This window comes from Typha latifolia, chromosome 10 (assembly GCF_019914945.1).
Source record: "Typha latifolia isolate L0001 chromosome 10, TyphaL0001v2, whole genome shotgun sequence".
NCBI lineage: Eukaryota > Viridiplantae > Streptophyta > Magnoliopsida > Poales > Typhaceae > Typha > Typha latifolia.
In genome coordinates, this window is record NC_133095.1 from 11,549,334 (window position 1) to 11,573,980 (window position 24,647).

Sequence of the window (24,647 nt, forward strand, 5' to 3'; positions counted from 1 at the left end):
CATAATGGTATTTTAATAAATGATCAACAATTTAGAGTTCAAGGTTATAGGCAATTATGAATTTTTAAGTAATATCATAGCAATTATAATATTTGACTAGTTTTTATATGTTTTTTTTTTTGAGAGAAAACCCGTAGGTGAGATATTTTATTCGAGCAAAAGAAAAGGAGATATAAATTGAACAAGAGCCCACTACTTGGCAAAAACAACAACATGAAAAAACCTTGTATCAAACCCAAAAGGCATACAACATATCGCAAAAATAAAATAGCCTAAAGTTTCTACAACATCTCAAATATTAAGCTACGACAATTCCGCCATGATTATTGTGGATACAGGCTAGCCAAAGAGCAAATTTACATAAAAATATAGAGAAAATTTTATTAAATAAGAAAGATGCCCCTTCGAATTTGATGAGCCTGGACCACAGCTTGCATGGTGGTGGCTCCTAGGGCTTAAGAGCGAAAAAAAGGAGGTGACCGAAGACGGTGAAGATCAAGAAAGGAGAGAAGAAGTAAGCAACAACAAAAAAGAAAAAAAGAGGAAGAAAAATTTTAAAAAATCTTCATAAGAGAGGAGGAAATATCCCTTCCCTCCTAGCCTTGCTAGGGTAAAAGAGAGGAAAGAGACCACTAGCATGAACACATTGGCACTGGTGGAGAGAGCAAGGGGCTGCTGAAAAAAATTTCTTTGAAAACCCCAGCAGAGAAGCTTAATTAGATGTGATAATTGAGCGAGCCGAACTAAGGTTGGGTCACTATGTTCGCCAGCTTGCCCACGAGTGGCTCGAGCGAGGTTGGGCTAGAATAGTCTAGCCAGTTATTGCCTGTCGGCCCATGAGAGAGTAGGCTTGCTAGGTCAAGCTCCACTTGCGAATTTTAAAATTTTTTTGCCTATTTTTAGAATTTTTAAAGAAAATATAAACATTACAGAGTATTGTATAGGCGGGATGGACCGATCATTGATAAGAGAGTTGAGTTTTAATAATTGTAAAACAGTATATAGTATCAAAATCCAGCTGGTTTTTACTATAGCAATATGGGCGGACTTAGTTATGGGCCAAACAGGTAGGTTTTCGTGTGGGCTGATGGGTGGGCTTCCGGACTATGCTTTCAAGTGGAGCCGATGGACGAACTGTCGGACCAGGCCAGGCGCACAAAGGGCTGGCTCGTGCCACCCTTCGAGCACGAGGCCATTTGATCAAGTTAAGCTCAATGACCCTTTTACTTTATTCATGTTGAAATTGGAAACCCATTGCCTTATTACGAAAATGTTTGGTATGCTGCTTACATACGCACTAGTGGATCCTGAGTGAAAAATGGAGAAAGAGAAGTTTCCTTCGAAAGAGAATAAAGAAGACGACATTTCTAAATTGACAAGCTGGTGGGGTTACCGCTTAGTTTCCCTTATTTATGTGAAGTAACTTGAAACAATCTCTCTAACAATAGTAGCATTGAATGAATGCCATTTACTCTCCATGACCGCCACAATCATTTTTATCAAATATGAGGAGAGGACTTTCCATATGTTGTTCAAATCTAAACTTCGCATCCACATTGCCACAACTCGTGAAGAATGATGGATTTGGTTTTAGTTGAGTGCCCTCGTGAATCCGAAATTTGATAAAACCGAAAAGACTCATTTCTGCACTCTATACGTGTTCCAGTTGCAACCTATCGTCCCAGATTATATTATAAATTAGCGCAGGTTTATAGTACATCGTGGATTACAAGATTACAATAAGTAGTAATAAGTGTGCTTAAAATCGCACCTGAAGAAGGCATCAGGCAAATGAATGAGCTAAAAAATGGCTTACAGAATTCTGAGCTTACAAAACGACAACAAAAAGGGAAACAAAAATACCTTCTGAGTAATAATCAGCAGAATCCTGATTAGACCTCCCTTCTTTCTGTGGCCGGACCATCACCATGTTTCTGAGCAGGCAACATGGTTACAACTAATTGCATTTGGCAACAAGATCCTTGACATATGCCCGGTAATTCATGTTTCAGCATTTTCAACAGCTCCGAGCTGAGATCAGAACTTTTCCTTTTGATAATACTCTCACTCCAATGTATTCCTCGTGTCCTTTACCAGACGAGCTAGGTCTTGGGCGACCTCGGACATCGGAGGCCTGAATTCTGGCCCTTGCTGTTGACAAAATCTCAGGTTAGAGCAGCAATTTGTTCCATCTCTGACATATAAACTACAATTATAGATGCCATGCATTCCAGAATTTGCATCTACTATGTAATTGAATATATTGATGCACTTGGAAATGTTAACTATATCCATAACTCTTTTCACTCTTCAATATCACTGGAAGTGGAAAAAGATAATGCAGCTGTCCATATTTTATTTTCCTTATCTTTTTTAATGGAATTAATTTTACAACATTGTACATCATGTCATCTTGGTGAATACAGAAAAGTAGGATAATGAGATATAGCTGGCAATCTAGTCGAATATTCAAGTGAAGATACAATGCTTTACTGAAGCAATGGATAAAATGCAAGACCTTGATGCACAGTATTGAGGTATCTGTCATACAATAACTTTTGGAAAGTGAGGAAACAATCTATGTGCAGACATGGGCAATGAGATAATTGTTTCTATTAATTGTTGCTATTTAAATGGAAGTCAATAGGTGAACAAGGAATGTAAAAAGTTACCTGAATACAACGACTAATAATGTCAGCAAACCAAGATAAAGGTTTCTCAGAACATTTTTCTTGGATAGATGGATCCACCATCCTTGATAAGGCATTAGTGTCATATAGTTGAGAACTAGCCCATCTTACCAGATGTTGCTCTGCACGAGGTCGTGAACTGCCATTTTTTGAGAACAAAATATATGAACACAAGGTCTATACATAATGTTTTTAGAAATTAAGCAAAGAAGATGGCTTATAAAAAAATATAGCAAAGAAAGAGAGAAAGAAAAACTGGTAATAGACCAAACAAACTTTCTTACCTATCATAAGGTTTGCGCCCTGTAAGAAGTTCCAACATAACAACTCCAAAGCTGTAAACATCACTACGATCTGTCAATGACCCAGATTCACCGACTTCAGGGGCTTCATAACTGAATAATGCACGTAAACGACCTGATAACTGATACAAAAAATAAACATAATAATAAGTACATAAAACCTTGACCATAATTCAAAATGAAAGTTTGTTCATAAGTTTTGTATGTAAATGTGAAGCTATGTCGATCCCTTACCTCCATGGGAAGAATTAGGATATGACAGGAAACAAGAGAATATTTTAGTCCTTGAAGTTTTTTATTAAACTTTGATATGACAGAACTGCCAGACAAAAATTATACAACTGGTTCTTTAAGCATCCCAAGTTCTTGTGGTACTGTCAAGCACCCAGAACATTTTCAAACTCTTATGTTTGTCAGTTCCACAATATTGTTCCAATTATTTTTGTGCCTTGCACACCATAAAGTCACCTTCATTCTTTACTTTTAACTGTTTGTACTTCCAGTAACATAACATGACAGTCTTAAAATGCTATCATCCTTTTATTTTTCTACTGTAATATCATCAGAGGAATCATACAAGCCCTGCATTTGGCTGGAAAAGAACAGAATTTTGAAATTCACAATGTGTTATTTACTTTGTCCTCTGTTTTCATGCTCAATTCTTATAAATCTTAAACGTCCTATACTGTGAAAGTAGAAAGTAACGTATCCCTGAATTGACCAACAGACCTTCTACTACCAATATCTGAAGGTATGAGTTACTAGTACCATTTGCACCTGCACCTCCTATTATAATTAAATGAGCTCTCACGTTCTCATTGATCTAATTTTTTGTTTCAAATGGAGGACAAAAGTTAAAAACAAAGCAAACCTAATAGATTATATTCAATCAGAGAATTGTCTTTTAAACTTTGAGAAGTGTTAGAAAGAGCTGTTTATCTCAATAATGAGCTAGAGGAGGCATAAGGTGAGCATGATGATCTTCCATGATCTTCCTGTGCACAAATAAAACCAGTGACCTTATGAAATATCTCTTTGAAAATTGCAATAATTTACCTGAGTCACTGAGTTGGATGACATTAGTGGTGCCAGGCCACATTCAGAAATGCGTGCTTCAAGCTCATTATTAAGGAGAACATTGGCGGGTTCGAAATTCTGATGTACAATTGGTTGTTGACATCCCTCGTGAAGATACCTTCAGCATTTAAGAAGTCTTATATTAAAAATATATGAGATTATGAATCCATCCTTTTAATTGACCACAAGTATAAGAAAATCCAGATCATAGAGCAGAAGTATATAAAGTTAATATTTAGCTTACTCTAAGGCCTTTGCTGCTCCAAGCGCAACCTGTAGACGAGCATTCCATGATAATTTCTTGTTGAAATCATCCCCACAATGGAGTACATCATGCAGGGTTTTCCTACTGAAGTAGTTATAGACAAGCAATCGTTGACCAAACTCTGCACAATAACCCACAAGTTGGACAATGTTGGGGTGCCTAAGTTCTGAGATGTTCAGAACAAGATCTAGAAAGTCATCAACTGCTATTCTTGAGCTAACATTGTCAATCTTCATGACTTCCAGCAGCTGTAACAATGAGCAAAAAACGAAAAACCACTAAGTACATTGATATTGCCTATTTGTCTCCATTATTACTATAAGAATTGCATATCCACTGTCACTCTCTTAGTTAAGGTTCATGCAGATAGAAATACCATGCATGTACACAAAACAACAATGTATATTTCATACTTTAGAAACGGATGTGAACGTAGAAGACATAAGGTGCATTGTGATGTGGTTTTTTTGAAAAATAAAAGGTGAGAACTGGTCTATGACTTAACCAGAAAGAATATCCAACCATGCCATTCTAGAAAATAACAAGAAGAAACAGAAAAATTGAGAGACAATATAAGTGACGGTGCCTGATGAATGCCCTATGACATAGACGAGGAACCTTATAAAAGTATAAACTTAGTTGATGGAAGAGTAGAAACTAGAGACAAATCTCACTTCCTAAAGAACAGAAAAAAAAGCACTAAACCATTATTTTTTGCTTTCCAAGAAAGGAACAGCATCAACGTTGAATTTCTATAATTCAAATTCATTGAGTAGAATTCTCTCCCTTTTATTACAATCACCTTGTTGACATGTAAGATACAAACTACAAAGTTGAGGCAGCAGGCATAAAATACTTCAGTCAGGATTTTGGAGGTCAAGAAAAGTTTATGATCATAGTTGTTGGACATAATATATACAAAATATACCACTCCTATCATACTTGTTAGAAACGTGATAGGTAGTGAAAAACTTATACTCTTCTTGGTGAAAGGATATCACTAGGCTCATACCTTTCCATCGGGAAGCTCTGCCAGATAGACTTTTCCCAACCTACTTTCTCTTATCAAATTTTCTTCTCTAAAACTATTTGTATACTGCTGAAGAGATGCAACGGAAAAGGATGTTGCAGAAGTTGAGGTACATGTCATTTCAGATGTGGGTCTACTTGGGTTTTCAGGATAAAGAATTGGATTCACAATAACTCTTTCCACAGGAGGAGGTGGCATAGCTACAAATCCTGTTTCTCCTACATCAATCACATGCTCTTTCTGCTTGTCAGTAGATATCACCGAATTGTCTGTCAAAAGTTGCAGAACTTTTCTCAGTAGCAGTACTAGCAAACAAGAACCTGCATATCATTGAGTTGAGCAAACCTACCTGCCAGTGTTAGAGCTAAGTTATGCTCCTGTTGTCTCTCAGAAACCTTTTCTGCAACTGTTAACAACCATTCCAGATGCTTTAAATGGAATAGCAAGAAGAGAAAACTAACAATCAAATCTAAAGAGTGAGAAGAAATCTTACTCTTACCTTTTTTAACTTCATTATGTGGCTTTGCTAAATGTTCTCTAATTTTAGGTTCCTCAACCCTTTCATGCACCCTCCCTACCTGGCTTTTGGAAAATTCACTATCCCTTGAGTTTCTTTCTTGGTACTTGGACATACAGAATATCACCAGTAGCACTACCACAATAAAGGAAATCACTGAAACAATAACAAATCCTATAATTTTTATTGTCGAAGTACTACTTTTCTTTGATGGTGGGGAACTTTCTTGAGCATTTGAACTGCCGGAAGAATTTGTAGGCCTTCTTGATGGAGAAGGTGTGCCTGATGAAGATGACGATGGTGGAGGTGTTGGTTGTGGAAGTGGAGACATTGGAGATGGAGCTGTGCTGGTATTAAATGGGTTTCCATCCTTTCTGCACTTACAAATCAATAGTTACTTAAGCATTCAAATATACAAAATTTTCCACATAAAATGATCCAACTTCTTCTGAAATAGTGAAGTGAATCGACAGAACTTTTATCAATAATTGGTACATGGAAATCTACTTCTAACTTGAAAACAGTAGCCAAGACTCGAGGAGAGAAAAACAATATAAACAAAAACAAGTTCTTACTTGAAATTTGGTATGCTCAGTAACTTTGAAGGCACAGGCCCAGAGAACAGATTATTTTCTACATTCCTGATTTCAAATCAAGAAACACAAACAAAAGGAAGTTAAAATTTTGTGAAAGGAGAAATGAAATACTTTAGTAATTGTTTTAAAGTATTGTTGAAGGCATTCACAAACTAACAATGTAAAAGATTACAATTGCTGGACTGGAGAGGCAATCATAGAAAGACATAAGCATTGTCCACCATTACAATTAATGAATGCTTAACTAATAAAACCTAGCCAGATGAAAGAAGGATATTCAAATTATCCACAAGCTTTTAATTTAACTGCCTGAGGCACCACCCGTGAATCAGTGAATCAAATGGGAACCACAAGAAAGAGGAAAAGGATAAACAAACACGGCTATTAACTAGAAGATAGCAACAGAAACTTAAGTTAAGGGCATCCACTTTGAGGCATCCATACTTCCAAATCAAGATTTTCAAGCAGATTATGCTAGTGACAATGTGGTTAAACATCTACATGAGTCCATAAATAGAAAGTACAGGTATCACAGAAGGGTGAACATGAACCAGCAAAGCATCTATAGTTTAGAATAGCTTTAATGTTTCAAAAAGAGTGAGTACATTTAGGTTTGCCTATAATATTTGTGGTTAAGAATACACATTCTGTCATGCAAAAGCTTAGAAATCAAAGAAAGGGAGTTACTTGAATATAAAGGCATGTCAATAGTTTAGAAAGTACCGACAGCATGTCTTTATAAAGTACCTTCGGTGTTTCTATTTGGATGGTTACTAGAGGGCATTAATGGAACTAGAAGGATTGGTTTGTACATGCAAGTTCTTAATTTTCATTCTCTTCTGTACTGGAAAATATGGACTCCAAAAGCCAAGAGGTTATCAAATCGATCTGGTAACAATATATGATGCTCTGAATTCGCTCCTTGGAACACATATAGTCCACTGGTCTAAATCTATTTTTGATCTATCAACCAGTCTCCAATGGTTCTTCGTAAATCCATGATATGATCATAGACCAGTGAGGCTAAATCGATTGCAGTGTACCTTTCACCTTTTTCTGCTCTTCCAACTCTATTTCACCTCCCAGAGTCATTCAAATCTCTAGTACAGTGTGAGTTAATGGACGTTATATGAAGATTAAACTCAACTATTAAACATAAAGTTTGTTGACTAGTAGAACAGTCTGCTCAAACTAGACCAACAAGACACCTGACCTACTTGCCATGTGCATTTCCTACTGATATATATGGGCTTGACTATGAATGAACCTAAGAAACAATATTTCTTTAAAAGCTAGATCAAATAATGAACCAATTTTGGCATCCTAGTCATGATCTAAGATTGAAAACCTGGGACAATATTGATACTAAGGAGAGAAAGATAATTTGATGAATCAGGAAGAAGGAAAAATAGGGAGCAGCATTTTAGAGAGGGGTGCATGTGCTGCAATGGGTTGTGTGTGAGCAAATGTTCTGTTTCTTTTTCTTTCTCTTTCTCTTTTGGATGGGGGAGGGGAGGAGAGGGAAATTTTGGGTTAATATATCTTGACCTGACTATGCAATACACAGATGATTTTGTTACACTTGGCCATACATATTCACTTAAAAATTTTCTCTATATTTTCAATTTAGTCTGTGACATATAGATCAACAAATTTAATTGGAATATCAAAATCTCTTGTAGTGAGAAAAGAAACAATTTCTACTTTGAATTGAAAGGGTTCAGACATAATGCCATGTGAAAAACTCCTGTCCTTTAGCAGCTACAAGAAAAGCAGAATAATAATGTATTATAGAAATAAAAATATGAAGAGATAAAAGAGATGGGCTTTTTGAGAGTACAAGTCTTTGAGAGGAAGATCCTCCAATACATTAAGGGAGCCTGAAAATTGATTGTCTTGAATATGCCTGTGAGATAACGTATCATCAAGATAGTATCATTAAGGAAATTGAAGAAAATCATCACAGGGAAAAGCAATCCACTCACAGAGTAGTCAATGATAACAAGCTTCCCATTGAAGGTGGCAACTGACTGCTCAGGTTGTTAGAAGATAAATCCCTGTTTGGAAGTTCTAAATATCATTTGTCAAGAGATTAAAGTATAAGCAGCAATACAGAAACAATGATATGCAAAGATAAATGCCAGCTTACAAATTTATAAGACCAGTGAGAGACTGGAAAGCATTTGGCAGTTCTCCAGTTAAATGATTTTCATTGACTGACCTGAGAAGACAAAGATCAATAGATATATAATAAATCATAAAAGAGACTGTTGAAATAGGTGGCTATATTCGTAGGCTAATCAATGAAATTTTTACATGGCTGACAGAACTGTCAATTTTGACAAGGAACTTGGGATGCTTCCAGTGAGCTGGTTCGCAGAAAGAAAGCTGCACAAACAAGGGTATACATATCTGATCAAATGAGTAACACAAGAAGATGAAAATAAATCTTTATAAGGATGGATTAGGTTTATTTAGCCAAAAACATACAGTTGCCGCATGGTAGTAGGTAGGTTTTCTGGTATACTTCCCCCAATGTTGTTATTACTCAGATCACTACAAGAGAAGAAAAAGAAAGTATGTTAATTGCAGGTTTCCCTGATGATAATAAAGAACATAGACAGAAACATCAATTTCATCTGCTAAAGAAGCATGGAGAAGCATGGAGAACCATGAAGTGTAAATTGGGCCATAAGATAACATGGTAATAAATCAAACTGTACAATCTTGTGCAGGGATAAAAGCACTTACATGGTGACTATTGATGTGAAATTTCCTAAATCATTACTCAATTGCCCTCCCAAATTTGCAGCATTGATAGTTCTATCAAAAGTGAAATTTATAAGAAAATAGACCTTAAGATTATATGAGAAACACAAGGATAAGGCGAGTTTACCATACATTGAAGTAATATTTGAGTCAATGCATTGGACACCCTGCCATCCCTCTATGCAGGGGTCTCCTCCATTTGGAATCCACCCAGGAAGAGGAGGCGATCCCAGAGAAACATACAAGCTATTTATAGCATAAACTATAAAGAGAGAAAAATGTGATTGTTATCTGAAAACAGAATATATGGACTAAAAACATTCTATTATTACACATATTAATGACTACATCGATATGACTCCACAACAATCTCATTGGTAATCCAGTTCAAAGTATGACAAATGGCCGGAAGAATGTACTATGTTAAGTGTATTAAACAATGACCACCTCTAGATTGTGAGTTCCACGCGGGGTTATACTAAGATTTGCTGGTGAGAAGCATTCAAAATTTACATGTTGCCAATCGCTCTTTGGATACATGAAATCTCTCTCTCTCTCTCTCTCTCTCTCTCTCTCTCTCTCTCTCTCTCTCTCTCTATATATATATATATATATATATATACATACATACAAAGTAGAGTTTAAATAAACAGTCCATGGCACAAGTCTGATAGAATGTTAATATAGAGAATTTCATTTATCAGCTCAAAATATAAGGTAATCTAGATATAATGGATACAAAAGCATCAACTTTGTAAAATCTTGGAATTCATCTCTAACTTGAGAAATAACTGTTAGATAAAAGTATTAAACTGGCTGGAAGAACATGATAACTGTTTATTTGTTACTAATTCAGTGCTAGAAAAAAAACATCATCAGCTTGAATCAGTTGACAAAGTTAAGTACTAAGGAGACCACCATGCATGAACACTTCCTAGACAAAAATCAAATCTATGTTCTTAGAGAGACATTCATTTTGCCTAAAAATTACCATACGGGGAAGTCATATTGCAACACCTTATCATATTCATCTTGGAATTACCATTGGCCAAGGCACGGGACGTGCCCGTCGGCACGGGGCATGCCCACCAACATGCCCCTGTGTGCCATTGATATGCATTTAACATACTTTTAATAAAAAATACAAGATAATTAGATATGTTTTTGAGTCTTTGGCATATCAATATTTGATTTTTTATTTCTGAAAGATAAAACAATAATCAAACATAAATATTATTCAACACATAATATAATTGAATACATTCATTAAAACTAATATTAATAATTAAACACTCCGTAATATAATTGAACACATAATAACATTCAACACATAATAATAATTGATAATAGTTTAATAACTAAAACTAATATCTAGTTGAACGTAAAATAATAAGGAGAATCAAATACTTTATTTAATGATGATTGATGGAAATAAAAAAACTCCATATTGGCACGACTCGGTACGGTTATCCTTGTTGTTTACTTGTATACAATAAATCAAAACAACCATAAAAATATATTTACTTAGTGATATGACAAATCTTTTCTCCACACATGGTTAGCTAGCTTCTTCCTTATCCCATTACCCATAGCCAAGTAATAGGAAACTAAAGCCTTTCATGCAAATGAGTATGACCTTATCAGACTTTTACATGTTGCCTTTGTCCTCTTACTGATACAAATTATTTATTAGGCAAGTCAGGGACATCATCTCCTTATCTTGCCATTTCCTAACATCCACAAGTTCAAGCAAGTAGATCACTCCCCAAGGACCCATCTAAGAAAGAAGCTTAGCTAGGGTTTCTTCCCTTTGCTAACTCATTATTATGCTTTCAAAAGATATAGCAACTTGTTGGCTGTTGGGGCTCATTCTTTCAAGAGTATCAATGTGCCTCAAACTCACTAGCATTTTGGGGTGCTGAAGTTCCAATTTAGAGCAATAATCTAATAGAATACTTACAATAAATAAAGCTAGATGGAGGAAAATTATCAGTTATATCCAGCCAACTATGAAGCATAGATACGAATATAGGATACGGGGATACGGAGATACAACAAATATTTACAAGTAGGATACGAATACGGCATGGATACATTAATAAATAAATAATATATTTTCAACCTATTGTCAACCAATATAACATATGGTAAAAAATGATTACATCGTAAAAATGATACGATAAAAGAAAAGAAAATCACCGATTTAGTATTACATGCATAAAATTTTAAAATAATATTGTAACAGAAACTGATATGAAACTCAAAATGTTAGTGAAACATTGAAATGTAATTCAACTATTAATCTACAATTAATTTAGATTTTTAAATAGCTTTCAAGTTATATATTTAATTCATCATCATATAAACATAGCCTTAAAGTATCATGAAGGATTGGATAATAGTATATACATATAAAGTATATGTTTCGTATCAGTTATTAGCATTAAAAAAAAGGAATGGATGATTAAAAAATATATCGGAGCCTTACTGGAACATTAAAATGAATTTTTTTAATGCGGATACTCCTCTAACCGTATCTGATACGTATTGAGCCTATCGGGCCATATCAAGGTCCGCTATGTATCAAATATCGTAGAGAGGAGTAAATGAAGTATCCGTGCTTCACAGCCAGCTAATTATTTGGGACTAAAGGTTTGGTATCGTCGTATCATCACTCCTTTGTGCAACAAGGTTACTCCTAGATATTGTTTGCTTGAGGAGAAGTTGGTTTTCAGAGTTCAGACAGACTCAAGAAGGCTTAGTCAGATTAAAAGTCGAACTGAAGCAAACAAAAGTTCTAACAATCTACACAAACTATCCTGCCATTTCTTTAACATATCACTTTCATTCTCCCTCTAACCCAGAAATTTCTTCCACTATTTTGACTCTTATTCTATTTGCTTACTATATTCTTTAGTTTCTAAAGCCTAGATACTACCCACTTCCTCACTTGATTAGCCTGTTTCTTGTCCCCAGTACTCTCATTATCCATTACTCTTAATATTTCACAGTTTGATGAAGATCCTTAGTATAGAGAAGAAAAAATGAAAACTTTGCAAGTAAATTGGCAACATCCTTCTTTGAATTCAAACCTATTTTCCCTTGAGACTCAAGTTCAAAACCAACCCATATTTTAAAGAAGCCAGCTTAAAGTACCCTTGTATTTCATCAAGTAGGATACAGTTTGCATTGTCCTCTCGTTCGTGTTACCAAAATAAATCAAGGTAACAGATGTGATCAACTTCTGTAACTTACTGAAAGTGTTATTGAACCTCACAGTGGGTACTTAATGCTTTCTGTTCATGTTGCCCAAACAAATCAAGGTAACAGATGTGATCAAGTTCAGCAACTTACTGAAAGTGTTATTGAACCTCACGGTAGGTACTTAATGCTTTCTGTTCATGTTGCCCAAACAAATCAAGGTAACAGATGTGATCAACTTCTGTAACTTTCTGAAACTCTTACTGAACCTCATGCTAGTTACTTAGTGCTTTCTTGGTATCTTATCTTGCCACATTACATTATCCAACTTTCTCATGATCTCCACATTTTCTAATACCTTTTGTATCGGTTCCTTTCAAACTTCATATCCTCTTTCAGTTTCAGAATCAATACATGCTAATTCTCATATTTAATCTATAATGGTAGAATGATAATCCTACTTATTTGATACCTGGCCTCTATGGGCATCCAATAGAGGCAAAGACTAACTTCCAGCACCTCTTTAAATAGGATGCCTCTCTTCCCAACCAACACTCCCTCCTCCTGATGGATCAAACCTAGAAGGTTTGGAATTTTGAAATATGGATAGTAGGGTTGCTCTATTTAATTCATAGTCATTGAAGCATTATCGATGTTAAGTATAGATCAGCATTGCTGGTTTAGTCCAAATACTTTTATGCTGTTACTTACAGGAACAATAGTATGGGACTAGATACTATAAGATCCATATATACATTAATAGAAGGTGATCTATGATATAGCTAAACAGGCCAGCCTATGTAAGAAGAACAATGTGTACCATTGGTAATTGATATCCTAGGCCAGTTAAGAGAACTACCAATTTTCTAGGATGCAACCAGGACCGCCTCCTTGCTTATATTTCAGAGCTTCTGACCTCAAAACTATAATCACTTTCTTACAGTATTTCCTAGGCCGATTTAATAGTTTCCTTAAGGGGATAAAAGTGTTAGGTGATACTTTACTTCTACTTGAGACAGTATCGTTTTCTCCTAATTAAATAAATTCCAATTTGCCAGCGCTGTATTGAATCTCGCTCATAGAACATCACAGAACTATCTGGAACATTACAAAGATTAATTAAGGAATTAAAATTAGCACCACAGAACTACCTGCAACAATAAAAAGATTGCCGAAGGGGTTAAATCCTGAAAATCTCAGAATCTAGCAGCAAGGGTTGGGGCTAGGCCTGTTGAGAAACTCTAGCAGAGGGACCTAGTATTATAGAATATGGACTTACGGAAGTCCAACTTCCTTTCAATGTTGGGAAACGTAAAGGCCTGCTATGCTTACTACAACTAATAAAAAGTGTAGCAGAGAAGCTAGGTGATATCATTTTCTTCTTTTACAACAAGTACATAGATTAGACAATCAGCCTTATGACAAATCCCTAAAGAGAGCTTATGGGCATACCATCTCTTTCATTCGTGTATGCCTGCGAAAATGGTGTCAGTAAGACCGTCATCAGAGAGAAAGCGAGACAGAGGGAGATCCTCAAATCAATGTTATCCATTCGAGTTTGCGGCAATTTAATCATGCAATGCTGTTCTGAAAAAAAAAAAGATAGGCCTGAGAGGGGAAGAAAGTAATTGCTTTAGAGGATAATATACATACCGAAACCCAAACTCAACAAATAGAAACAGCGTAAAGAAAAAGAAAATGTAGAGAGCTCATGAAGCAGGAAGGATCAATTTATTATCATACCATAACATTCACTTTCTTGAAATCAGCTGTAGCAACAAATCCAGGAGACAAGTCATTTCCTTATCTGACCAATTCCTATAAGGAGCCAACCAGCTCAGACATATGGAGAGGGAGAGAGAGAGGGGGGGGGGGAGGGGGGAGAGGGGGAAAGAGGACAAATTCTTCCAGCTCAGGTTGGTGGGCGACAAATTTATGAGTTCACGTCTCTTCTTCCAATTGAAGCATAGCGCACTAAAATAATCTGAGAACACAAACAGAAAGGCAAACAGGACCAATTTCAATTGCGTTTTTTTTTCCGCGATAAGTCTCAGAAAATCCAGAAAAAACTTTTCACAAACGGATCGGAACCAAATCGAACAATTAAAATTCAAAAAGAACATTAACTTTCCATCCAAGGCACGCAAGATCTAAAACCCCTGTACCAATGCCACACGAAATCACCACAGCGAAACACAACAAGCCCGAGAACACCACTTTTACAGTCGAAAGAAGCAATAATTACAACTCCGCAAGAGAGAAGTAGGAAGTAGGAAGTAGGAAAAAACACAGACGATCTGACCTCTGAAAAGTGGCGTCTCCGCCGGCCTTCGATTGAGCTCGACAATACTTGGACGCTAAGATTCCAGAAAATGTACAGATCTCGGGGTAAGAGAGAGAGAGAGAGAGAGAGAGAGAGAGAGAGAGACGTGCAGGTGAAAAGGAAAAGGAAAAGAAATAAAAATATATAAAAAAGAGTAGGATTGAGAAGGGTCGCGCGAGAACGGACAAAAGGCAGCAGCAAAGCAAAGCGAAGGAAAGCAAGAGAGAGACGGTGGAAGAGAGAGAGAAGTAATAAAAGAAAATGCTACATGGCGTAAGGAATCGAAGGGTACGTCTTGGACACGGTGACGACGGTGGAGTCCAATCTCTCTCTCTCTCTCTCTCTCTCAGGGAATCTCTCCCTCCACTGGACAAAGTACCACCTTTGTCCTAAACTTTACCGTAAAACTACCCCCATATTTCTTTATTTAGGAGAAATTTTATTCCTTCTTTACTAGATTCAAATTTATAGGTGGCACAAGCACATAGATTTCCGTTGAGATATCTTTTTGTTTGTTTGGCGGCCTTGAAACTAGAAATAACACTACGAGAAAGTCCTCTTCGGTATCATTAAAGGAATGAATCTTTGTGATAAGGAACTGCATATATATATATCAGTTTCCTTTTTCTCTGATTGGAAAATTATGCCATCATTTATTTCTTATTGCTCCTCTAGAAACTTTTCCATTGCAAAAAGGACCTTTCACTTTTATGATTTATCTATTCAATATTAATAGTATCCAGAAGTAAAGATGTGGACAGTAGCCGCAGTCATATAACCGCAATGTGGGTTATTTTATTTTGTAGTAATAAACTATATAATTCCTACTGTGGCGTAATTAGGACCACATATATACCCATTGGCATCGACGGAGTGGAATTAATCTATAAATACTAAATCCAAATCCTCACCAATTATTCCAATACCCACCTTTATCCGGAATTGGATAAGTTAGCCAATGAATGTGGTGTATTTTTTTGGGACTTGTCAAATTCCATTTAAATGATGCTATCTGTCGTTTTATCCTCATCTCATCTCAAACATTGATAGTATTCTAAGGATGTTGGATTGATCTTGACATCATCGATCTCTTCTTCAGACCCTGATTAAGAAGGTGGTCGTCGTAGTCGCCGACTTTGATTAAACTAACAAGTAACAAGATAAAGACCAATATTAATTAAGAAGAAGGTGGTCATTGTCATAGGTAAGATAGATAGACATCGGAGCTGCACGCCGATTGCCCAAAGTATTGGACTTGCTCTAGCGTCCAGATGGAAGATGAAAATGGAGGTGGGTCAACTTTCTACGGCCTTTGGTAAGTAAAAGTGGGACCTTAAGTGAGGCCATTTTATTCCCATGTGATTGAATAGGAAACACTTATTATGACGGGACGCGTGTTCTTCATGAGTAATCTGATACTTATCACAAATGAGACTTTGGCCTCACTTTTGCGGCCTCTTTGTTTATAATTAATTGCCACTCTCTCTCTCAAGATCCCACTCGGCCACTCAAATACATTATTTGCATTCAGTAAATAACGTATGCTTCTATGTCCTATATTTTGAAATATAAATCATTTTCCCTTCACTTTTTCTCAAGTTTGAGATCAGAAAATTTTCAGGCCTCAAGTTATTCTAGCCCTCAAGTATACTAGGCCCAAGTGTAGGTTAGAGACGAAGGGTCAATTGGGCCCCAATTTATGAAGCCCAGATGAGGTTGTGGGCTAGTTTAGGAGTCTTTCCTGTTGCTTCACCTAAGGCGTTTGTTTGTTTTTCTAATTGAAATGGATTAAAAGAAAGCCACAGGCTCAAAATTACATCCTAATGTCTCAGAGAGTAAGACATCCCGGCAGCAACCCTAGCCATAGAATCCAAAGTCGCCCTATAAAAAGGATGAGCACCTTTGTCTACTATATGTCAATTTGCAACTGATTAATATCTCTGTAGACGTAAAAAATCTTTATGTTGCACAAGCGATTTAAAAATGTAGAGACCAGTGGAAGCGATTCTCAAACACTCACAAATGATCTACCCTCAACCAAATGATCCATCAACATTAATTTTAACCTAATTTAGGGTTTGGGGGCACTATTAATCTGAATTTCCAACTATTGCTAGTTCGGGCATTTTTTAGTCTACCCAGCTTGAAAATATTCCCAAGTTGTCATAAACATGTTTCCCACACATGATAAGTATGCAACTCTTGCCTATATAATAATGCAATTGTCTCTATTCTTCCAAATTTGTCGTAATGTATTAATTGGCAAAGTTAAGTTAAACATATAATTCTCTCTTGGTCAAAATTATAATACTCTTTGAACTAAGCTTTCCTAAGCCAATCACCATTAAAAGAAAGATAAAGATGAAAGGCTAGGACAGTCATATTCAAATCTCATATTTTCTTAGCAAATTCACACTTTAAAAAAAGATGCTCAGTGCTTTCAACGTCTTTATTGCTAGATATTATAGAGCAAGATGGTAGATATGCCACAATTTATCAATCAAACTTTGGTTGGTAGCTTATCTCTAAGCAACTCTCGCAAAAAATATCTAAATTCTAAATACCAATGGGATCTTCCATATAAGTTTTCACCAATTCTCTACTCTTAGGATAGAACTCAAAACGATTTCAGTTCCCTAACAAGGAGTAAGCTTACTTTACATACATGAATCTTTTCTAATTATATTGCCATACCCAAGAGTTGAAGATTAAGAATTTGCAAATAATATTGTTCTATGTGACATAGTGTCACACATATTCTCTGGTCTTAATCGTCTAGAAAGAGAAGTTGAAGATTTTGCTACAACCATGTCAAGAATTTTGAGGAAAGTAAGAAAGTAATGAAATTATGAATAATGCTGCCACTTCTCTTTCTTTTTGAAACACCCAACTCCAAAATCATTTCCATGTGAAACAACCCACTAACATGTCGATACAGTGTTCTCACGAAATATCCAAAAAAGGTCTAAAATGTCATAATAATCCAAGCAAAAATAAGCCAAAATATATAGTAACAAAGGCTTTGACAAGCCTCCACATATATAAAACTCAAACCATAGAACCCCTCGCAGGTGCTAAGTTCAACTAGGAAAAATTAAAACAAATAAATCTAGTAGAGAAATAAATTAGATACTCCTCAATATCTTCATCCTTCTCTAACTCTAAAATGTTTGCACTTAAAGGTGATGAGCAGATAGCTTAACAAGTATAATCAAATAATAGTCTATGAACAATATAAATGCATGATAATGTGTGATAAATATACTAATGCATACTCATAATTATCAACATATTAAAGTAATATGTATAATATAATTTGCAATGATCTTTCATATAATCACAAAATGCATAACTTAATCAACTCTTCAAGATAAGCTCAAATAAATTCATAGATAATTATGTCTCAATATACTCATATAAAGTTATAATCCAGATAGCAAAAAAAAAAAAAAAACGAGGAGGAATAATCATCTAGTGATAATATCGCTCTTATATGCCTAGTAACACTGCATATGATCAGTTGCCTATGAACATTAGACTAAGAACCTTAGTTGTAAGCTCATATCTCAACTCTGTCATTATCACCGCTCTAGTAAGTCATCTCACACAACAAAAGTGTTACTTATAGCTAAATCATTGCACATAATAAAATCATCACATATAGCGGGATAACAGCACATAGCTCAATGAATGCCCTGACCCTACATTATCAAGTATTGGTAGAGCTATAACCATACCTCATAAATATCTGTATACTATCATCATATCCTAATCTCCAAATAAGATAGTGTAATTTCCTAAATATTACACAAGCTAACGACCTTAGGTGTAGATCGCTAATATGGTAATACTATATAACACACTCCACCCTTAACTCTGGGCTAAGTGAGTGGATGACACTGCTTAGTCAGAACTTGACTAATAATGATACATGTAAATAATGTAACGTATTCTATCATAAAATTTATGTTATGGTCATCACTGTTTATATAAGAGTAAATCATGCAAAAGATAAGCAGTAATTAGTAATAAATAAACAATAAAATGCACGTACAAGTAATATATTGTAATAAAGACATGAAAATTAAATTAGCAAACATCAATACTACCTGTAGACTAATCTAAGATTTAACTCTTATAAGATATATCTAGAATATGACTATTCTCCTCAATTATCAAGCTTCTCCTGTATCTCGAGATTCTCCTTACACGGTAACGACTCTAATAATTTATGAAAAATAAAATAATATATAAGAAGGACGAACTTATAGAACTAGCTACCTTATTTCATAAACTACGCTTGTCACTCTAAGTCCCAATAGGTTTGACTTGATCTTTGCTTTTAGTCTTCAAGTATATAAAATTAATTTTATATTAATCAAATTGAGTCATAAGATGTCGAATTCAAATTATACCTAGTTATAATTGTCAAAGACATTAAGACCAAGATTACAAGGATTAACAAGTCTAACCTTCCTATAATTAAGTTATGTATTATCCTAAATTTACACTAATTAAATAATAGGACATAATTTTTGGAAAGGTAACTAATATAAATTATAAGAAAAACAAAAGATTGTTATTAGGCTAACTTATGGCCCATGATTTGGACCGGGCTTAAGGCCTAGTCTAGCACATATGAGGAAGTGGGGCTACGGGCCTACTACAGCCCACAAAACTAAAGGGGTGGATCGGGCTCAAAGGCCTAATCCACGATTGGCTATGTGGGCTACAACCCACCCCGCAACCCAATAGGGAACTAGGTGAGGGTTGGTCAAATCCCCATTGTTTTTTATCATCTTCTTCCTAGGGAAGAAAATAGAGAAAAAGGAGATTGTTGCTACTGGCGACCACCGTTGTTGACGACCGAGCAACACCTCCTAAAATTGATAAGATCAGCTTGATTAAAAGCTTGGGGGATTAGCCAAAAATTAGAAGGAAATGGAATAGGAATGGATGATTGAACTTGTTGGTGGAAAAAGAAGAAATTTGTAACCCAAAGGTGAAAGGGGGTCTAAGAAATATACAAAAATCTTCAGCTAAGTGAGTAGATGCTCTCCGGCGATTAACCTATTGGTCAAGGTGGACAAGAAGTAAGGAACTCCATGGCCGACGGCCATGGAGGTTTCCACATGGGTCAAAAGGGCTTGAAGCCCATTAATCTCGGCACCTATCTCTTTTGCTCGAAGAGGGGAACTAGTCGAGACAAGCAAGCAAGGTCACCATCGCCGTACACAAGCCGAGTAATCGACTGTGGGAGGTGACATGGTGCAGCCTCACACACACCATGGGTACCCAAACATGGTACCCACGGCAAGAGGGTAAGGTAGCGGAGCTTCTCGAATCGATGACTGGTCGACCTAAAGTTGTTGACCAACGAATTTCTTCAATAAAGACGAAAATAGTAAAACTAGAAATTAACTATAATTACTAGGCAAAAAACAAATTAATTATAAGGAGGGATTGGGGACTAACTTGCAGATTGGGCTAGGGGTTTGTTTTGATCCGCCCGATGCTCCGGTGGTCCACAGCTTTGATGAGCTCTTCGGTGGCACATAATAGAGGAGAGAGAGAGAAAAAGAGATGAAGGTGGGAAGGCAACTGGAAAAGAAAAATTAGAGGGAGAGGGTTTAGGCTTTTATAAGTTGGAGGTAGTGGGGAAAGAGTGGAGTCAGAACTCACTCCAACGAGGGTAGTGTGAGTCCACTCTACTTCTTGTAAGCAATTGCGAGAGGTGAGGGATGAGAGGGAAAAGATCAATGCAGTGCACACGCTTGACATTAATTTTTTTTTGTATGTGTAGGTGTTACGACTGTGCTATATACTAAAGTTTGGGGAGATTATCTTTGTGTTTGTTCTCTTGGAGAAAAGAGATTTAATTTCCTTCTGGCCAAGCAAATCAGACTTGAGGAGAAGAACATTTTATATCCCACTTTAATTTCGTAAGAAGATAAATGATCTTGCTTACAAAAACATGCTATGTCCAAATACCAATACTTGCCCTACTTCTAAGCTTGTTGTTTTGTCTCTAGAGTTGTTCTACTGATTTCAGTTAAGTCGTTATCCCTTTTAAGTTCGTAAGAAGATAAATGATCTTGCTTATAAAAACATGCTATATCCAAATACCAATACTTGTCCTACTTCCAAGCTTGTTGTTTTGTCTCTAGAGATGTTCTACTGATTTCAGTTAAGTCGTTATCCCTCTTTAAGTTCGTAAGAAGATAAATGATCTTGCTTATAAAAACATGCTATGTCCAAATACCAATACTTATCCTACTTCCAAGCTTGTTGTTTTGTGTCTTGAGATGTTCTACTGATTTCAGTTAAGTCTATTTTGGAAGCCATGTAGAGTTAGTGGTACCTTAAAGATAAGGTAGAAGCAATATATACATTATTTTATGCAAGGGAAATACTTGGAGGAGGATTAAAAATAATTTTTCGATGTTTCACTCTTGAAATTAATTATTTGGTGAGCATGGGTTCCTTTCTTGCCTATTCTCCCGTTATCACTTGTTTAGGCTTTATTTGGTTTGAGACTGAGCTTCGAACTCGATTAGTTAGTTTTATTTTTAATCTTAATTTTTTTAAAGAATAAACTTAATTAGATATAAAAAAGATAAAAGAATATTTAATTATTAAATCAATTTAAGAGTTCTAAAATAGGTCAAAAAAGGTCCCTAAATTCAAAGTAAACAAGGCCTTAATTATTTTTCTTTACCATGGTTGCTTAACAATGGATGATCTCATTTCCGAAAGATTCCGAGGTAGATGTATTTCTTTATACTGATTTTATGAGTGTTGATGCATGTGATGATATCTTCCATGATTTGATTTGAAAGACTCTTGGTGGGGATGGTTGATCTTGTAATGATTCAATCTTTCACTACGTTGTTATTGTCTACATTCATGTGCCTCACTTCATGAGAATTTAATTATAGAAGAGAAAAAATTCTGAGGTGGTACATGCATTCTCATGACCTCAAGTAGATCTAAAGAGTTACGTCACCTTCCAGTCAATAATGTTGCTGAGATAGAGGAGAATATATACACGGTCGTAATCATAACTGGGAAGACAAAATTGTAATTACCAAAATCAGTAGTGATGTAGGACAAAATAGGAGGTCATATTATGGACCTTCTGATAAAGATACAATAAACAGATGATAAAATGTCGAGGATAAATAGGAGAGGAAAAAGATAAAATTTGGCGGTAACAATCAGATTTTAAAAATCACAAAAAATTCTTATTAAAAATAAGTAAATAAATTAAATAAGCTTATAGATTATAGAATTAAAAATTATACATAGACGAATTCAGTGTTTGACACTATTTTCTTAAGACTAATTCGCTATTAACTGATTGTTTTTAGAATAGTGGACGTTAATATCTCAGGATACAACAACTATTTTACATTCAGAAAAAAGTCGTTATCTGAATGTCTTATTGAACTAGAACCGTGTAGTACTATCTCAAATACAGACAGAAGACTCAACTTGAATGAATAAAATTTTATGGTAGAAGTAATGCAGACTGCCGACCTATTTAAAAAAAGTAAACATCCATGATAGAGGCTTCAATCGATTGGATTTCGTCATGAAAAGATGCTTCTCTTAGAGCTTGAGTGAATTAACCATTTCAGATGCTAAGGTACACACCACTCCGAGTCAGATCTAACTTGAGCCAAACTAGATCTGAACTTGTACGGGGCAAAAAATAATTTTGGACTAGACGCATATACGTGAAGTGAGTTGCATCGAGCAATGCCTGTCTGTGTGAGTTTTGCGTAGATTTTTTTACCCACAAAATAAGTAACCAAAGTTTATAAAAGTTTGACACTTTTATATCATACTAGCATATCTCAAATATACAATATAATACTAAATTAATTTCTTTTTATTTTTAATTACTATGATATCCACTTTAGAGTTGATTTTTATTTACATCTTTTTATAAATTTGAATAAGTAAATATACGACACTTAAAATACTTTTTGAGCTATTTTAATTGTACTATTAATTGATCATTAATAATTTGTGAACTCTAATTAAATCTGAGCTCAAAGTTTATAAAATATTCGTACTGAGTACATGATATTTCCAATAGTAACAGGGAACAGTGGCTACACGAGCACTTTTCGTAGTTCTTAGAAATAATTTCCTAATAGACTTGTGTAGGCCTTGCCTTCTATTAGTAGACTAAAGGGATAACAGGAACTTTAACTATTCTACATCACAAGCGTATCTATTCACTTGGAACATTTCCACTATCCTAAAACTTGTATTACTGTCATGTAGGCTACTATAGATTTTCCTGTTTTCTTTGGTTATGTTATGTAAATTGCTACTCACTGACTGCAAAAATTTTGCTTCTTAATGAAGCTGGGCCTTTGGGCATTCTTTATTGCTTTATTGCATGGAAAAGATGCAACATTTTTTTAGGCCTAGTTCTCTACTCTCATGTGACCTTAGTCACTCATTCCAGCCTTGCAACTCCCTATATATTAGCACTCTCTTTTCTGGTTCCATGTCATTCCTAATGCATGTTAGATTGGTTACCTGCCCTCTGTTGAGACATCAATCAGACCATCAGCCGTCCTTCCCCTCCTTGTCAGGGAAGGGTGGGTGCCTCACTATATCAAGACCAAAAGAATTTCAAATGGTCCACTATAATGTTTGTTTTTTCTGACATTAAGACCAAAAAAGTCTCAAATGGTTCATCAACGCGATATAGTTTATTTGTTTGATGGTACATATTACATAGATAACTATAGTAATCCTAGAGCTAATACATGCAAGAGAGGCACTTTTGTGCTACTGGTAGTTTCAGATTTTGAGTATGTCTCTGTTGCTTGCTACCCATTTCTCGTTTTACATATGTAGCAATTACATGGCAAAAATTATATAGTATTTTATATACTGGTCCATATTGTAAATGCATCAGCTTGAGTATTTAAGTATTTGTTTTCCTGTTCTTCTGTAGCGTTTCTTCTGTACTAAAGGACACGGCATGCATCTAGAACTCGAGATTTCTAACTTTGTACTCTGGAGTTGTAAACATCCAGAGATCTTGAATTTGTATGTGCCATCCATTGAATTTAGACAGTTACTGGGCATTTAGTCAATCAGAGGTAAATTTTCTTAACTTGATCTTATCAAAATGTGGACCCATTTGTCTTTGGAGGAAGAGAAGAGAAGAGAAGGCGCAGGAACACTTTTGCATTGGAGTATAGTTACCAATGAAGTGGCCAATATATGAAAGAGGGTGATCTTTACCTTCATTTGTTGCAGTTGTTATTCCAGATAACACACTAATAGTGTAAGCTAATAGTTAATAATAGTTAAGAACAGTTGTCATATGCTTGCATGTGTATAGAGTATAGAGCCAATGCTAATCAATTTTCAAACATCCACTTGGAGAATGACTGTGCAATGGCAGTTGGTCTGCATTAAACTCAAAACACCCACTTGGAAAATGATTCTCTAATGGCAGTTGATCAGTTGATCTCCGTCAGACTAGCAGATGGTGGTGGTTAATTCCAATTTGTGGCAATGAATAGAGCTATTCAAGATTGCATGCAGGCCACTTGCTATAGTAAAGTTTGTACAGCAAGATATGCTAATGAAGTTGTGGACAGGGTTACTGCAATCTGGCCTCCATATCGATATAAGTGAGAGCTCAGAGTAGTCAAGTTGGAACCCAGTGGGTCTACTAGATTATTAAGCCTTGTCGGGCCTTTGGCTTTGATATGTCGAACCACTCGGATTTTATTCCTCCGGCCAGTTCTTGAACACGTTATATGATTCTGGAGCACAAGCTCCCACCATGGATCGATCGTGGGTCCACAACAACAGCCACTTAAACCTTCCAGTTGGCCGA

The 24,647-nt window shown here is 35.7% G+C and overlaps 1 protein-coding gene across 4 annotated transcripts; it reads right to left on the reverse strand.

Annotated features, from left to right (window-relative positions):
* Nucleotides 1-1,660: 1,660 nt before the first annotated feature.
* On the reverse strand, nucleotides 1,661-14,989 carry LOC140796403 (protein STRUBBELIG-RECEPTOR FAMILY 3-like). 4 transcript variants are annotated; one of them, XM_073149437.1, is made up of 19 exons: nucleotides 14,750-14,987; nucleotides 14,191-14,431; nucleotides 13,900-14,034; nucleotides 9,379-9,508; nucleotides 9,229-9,300; nucleotides 8,968-9,033; nucleotides 8,794-8,865; nucleotides 8,627-8,698; nucleotides 8,463-8,534; nucleotides 8,318-8,383; nucleotides 6,457-6,522; nucleotides 5,864-6,255; nucleotides 5,714-5,770; nucleotides 5,347-5,633; nucleotides 4,314-4,582; nucleotides 4,049-4,187; nucleotides 2,975-3,114; nucleotides 2,673-2,829; nucleotides 1,661-2,151 (listed from the first exon to the last, which is right to left on the reverse strand). In XM_073149437.1, the coding sequence occupies exons 3-19, from the start codon at nucleotides 14,021-14,023 to the stop codon at nucleotides 2,065-2,067; spliced, it is 2,268 nt and encodes a 755-aa protein (XP_073005538.1). In that variant the 5' UTR covers nucleotides 14,024-14,034; nucleotides 14,191-14,431; nucleotides 14,750-14,987; the 3' UTR covers nucleotides 1,661-2,064. The 4 variants fall into 4 exon arrangements, with proteins under 4 accessions (XP_073005538.1, XP_073005539.1, XP_073005536.1 ...); XM_073149438.1 differs by lacking the exon at nucleotides 14,191-14,431 and having other exon boundaries at nucleotides 14,750-14,989; XM_073149435.1 differs by having other exon boundaries at nucleotides 5,714-6,255.
* Between the last annotated feature and the right edge of the window lie 9,658 nt (nucleotides 14,990-24,647).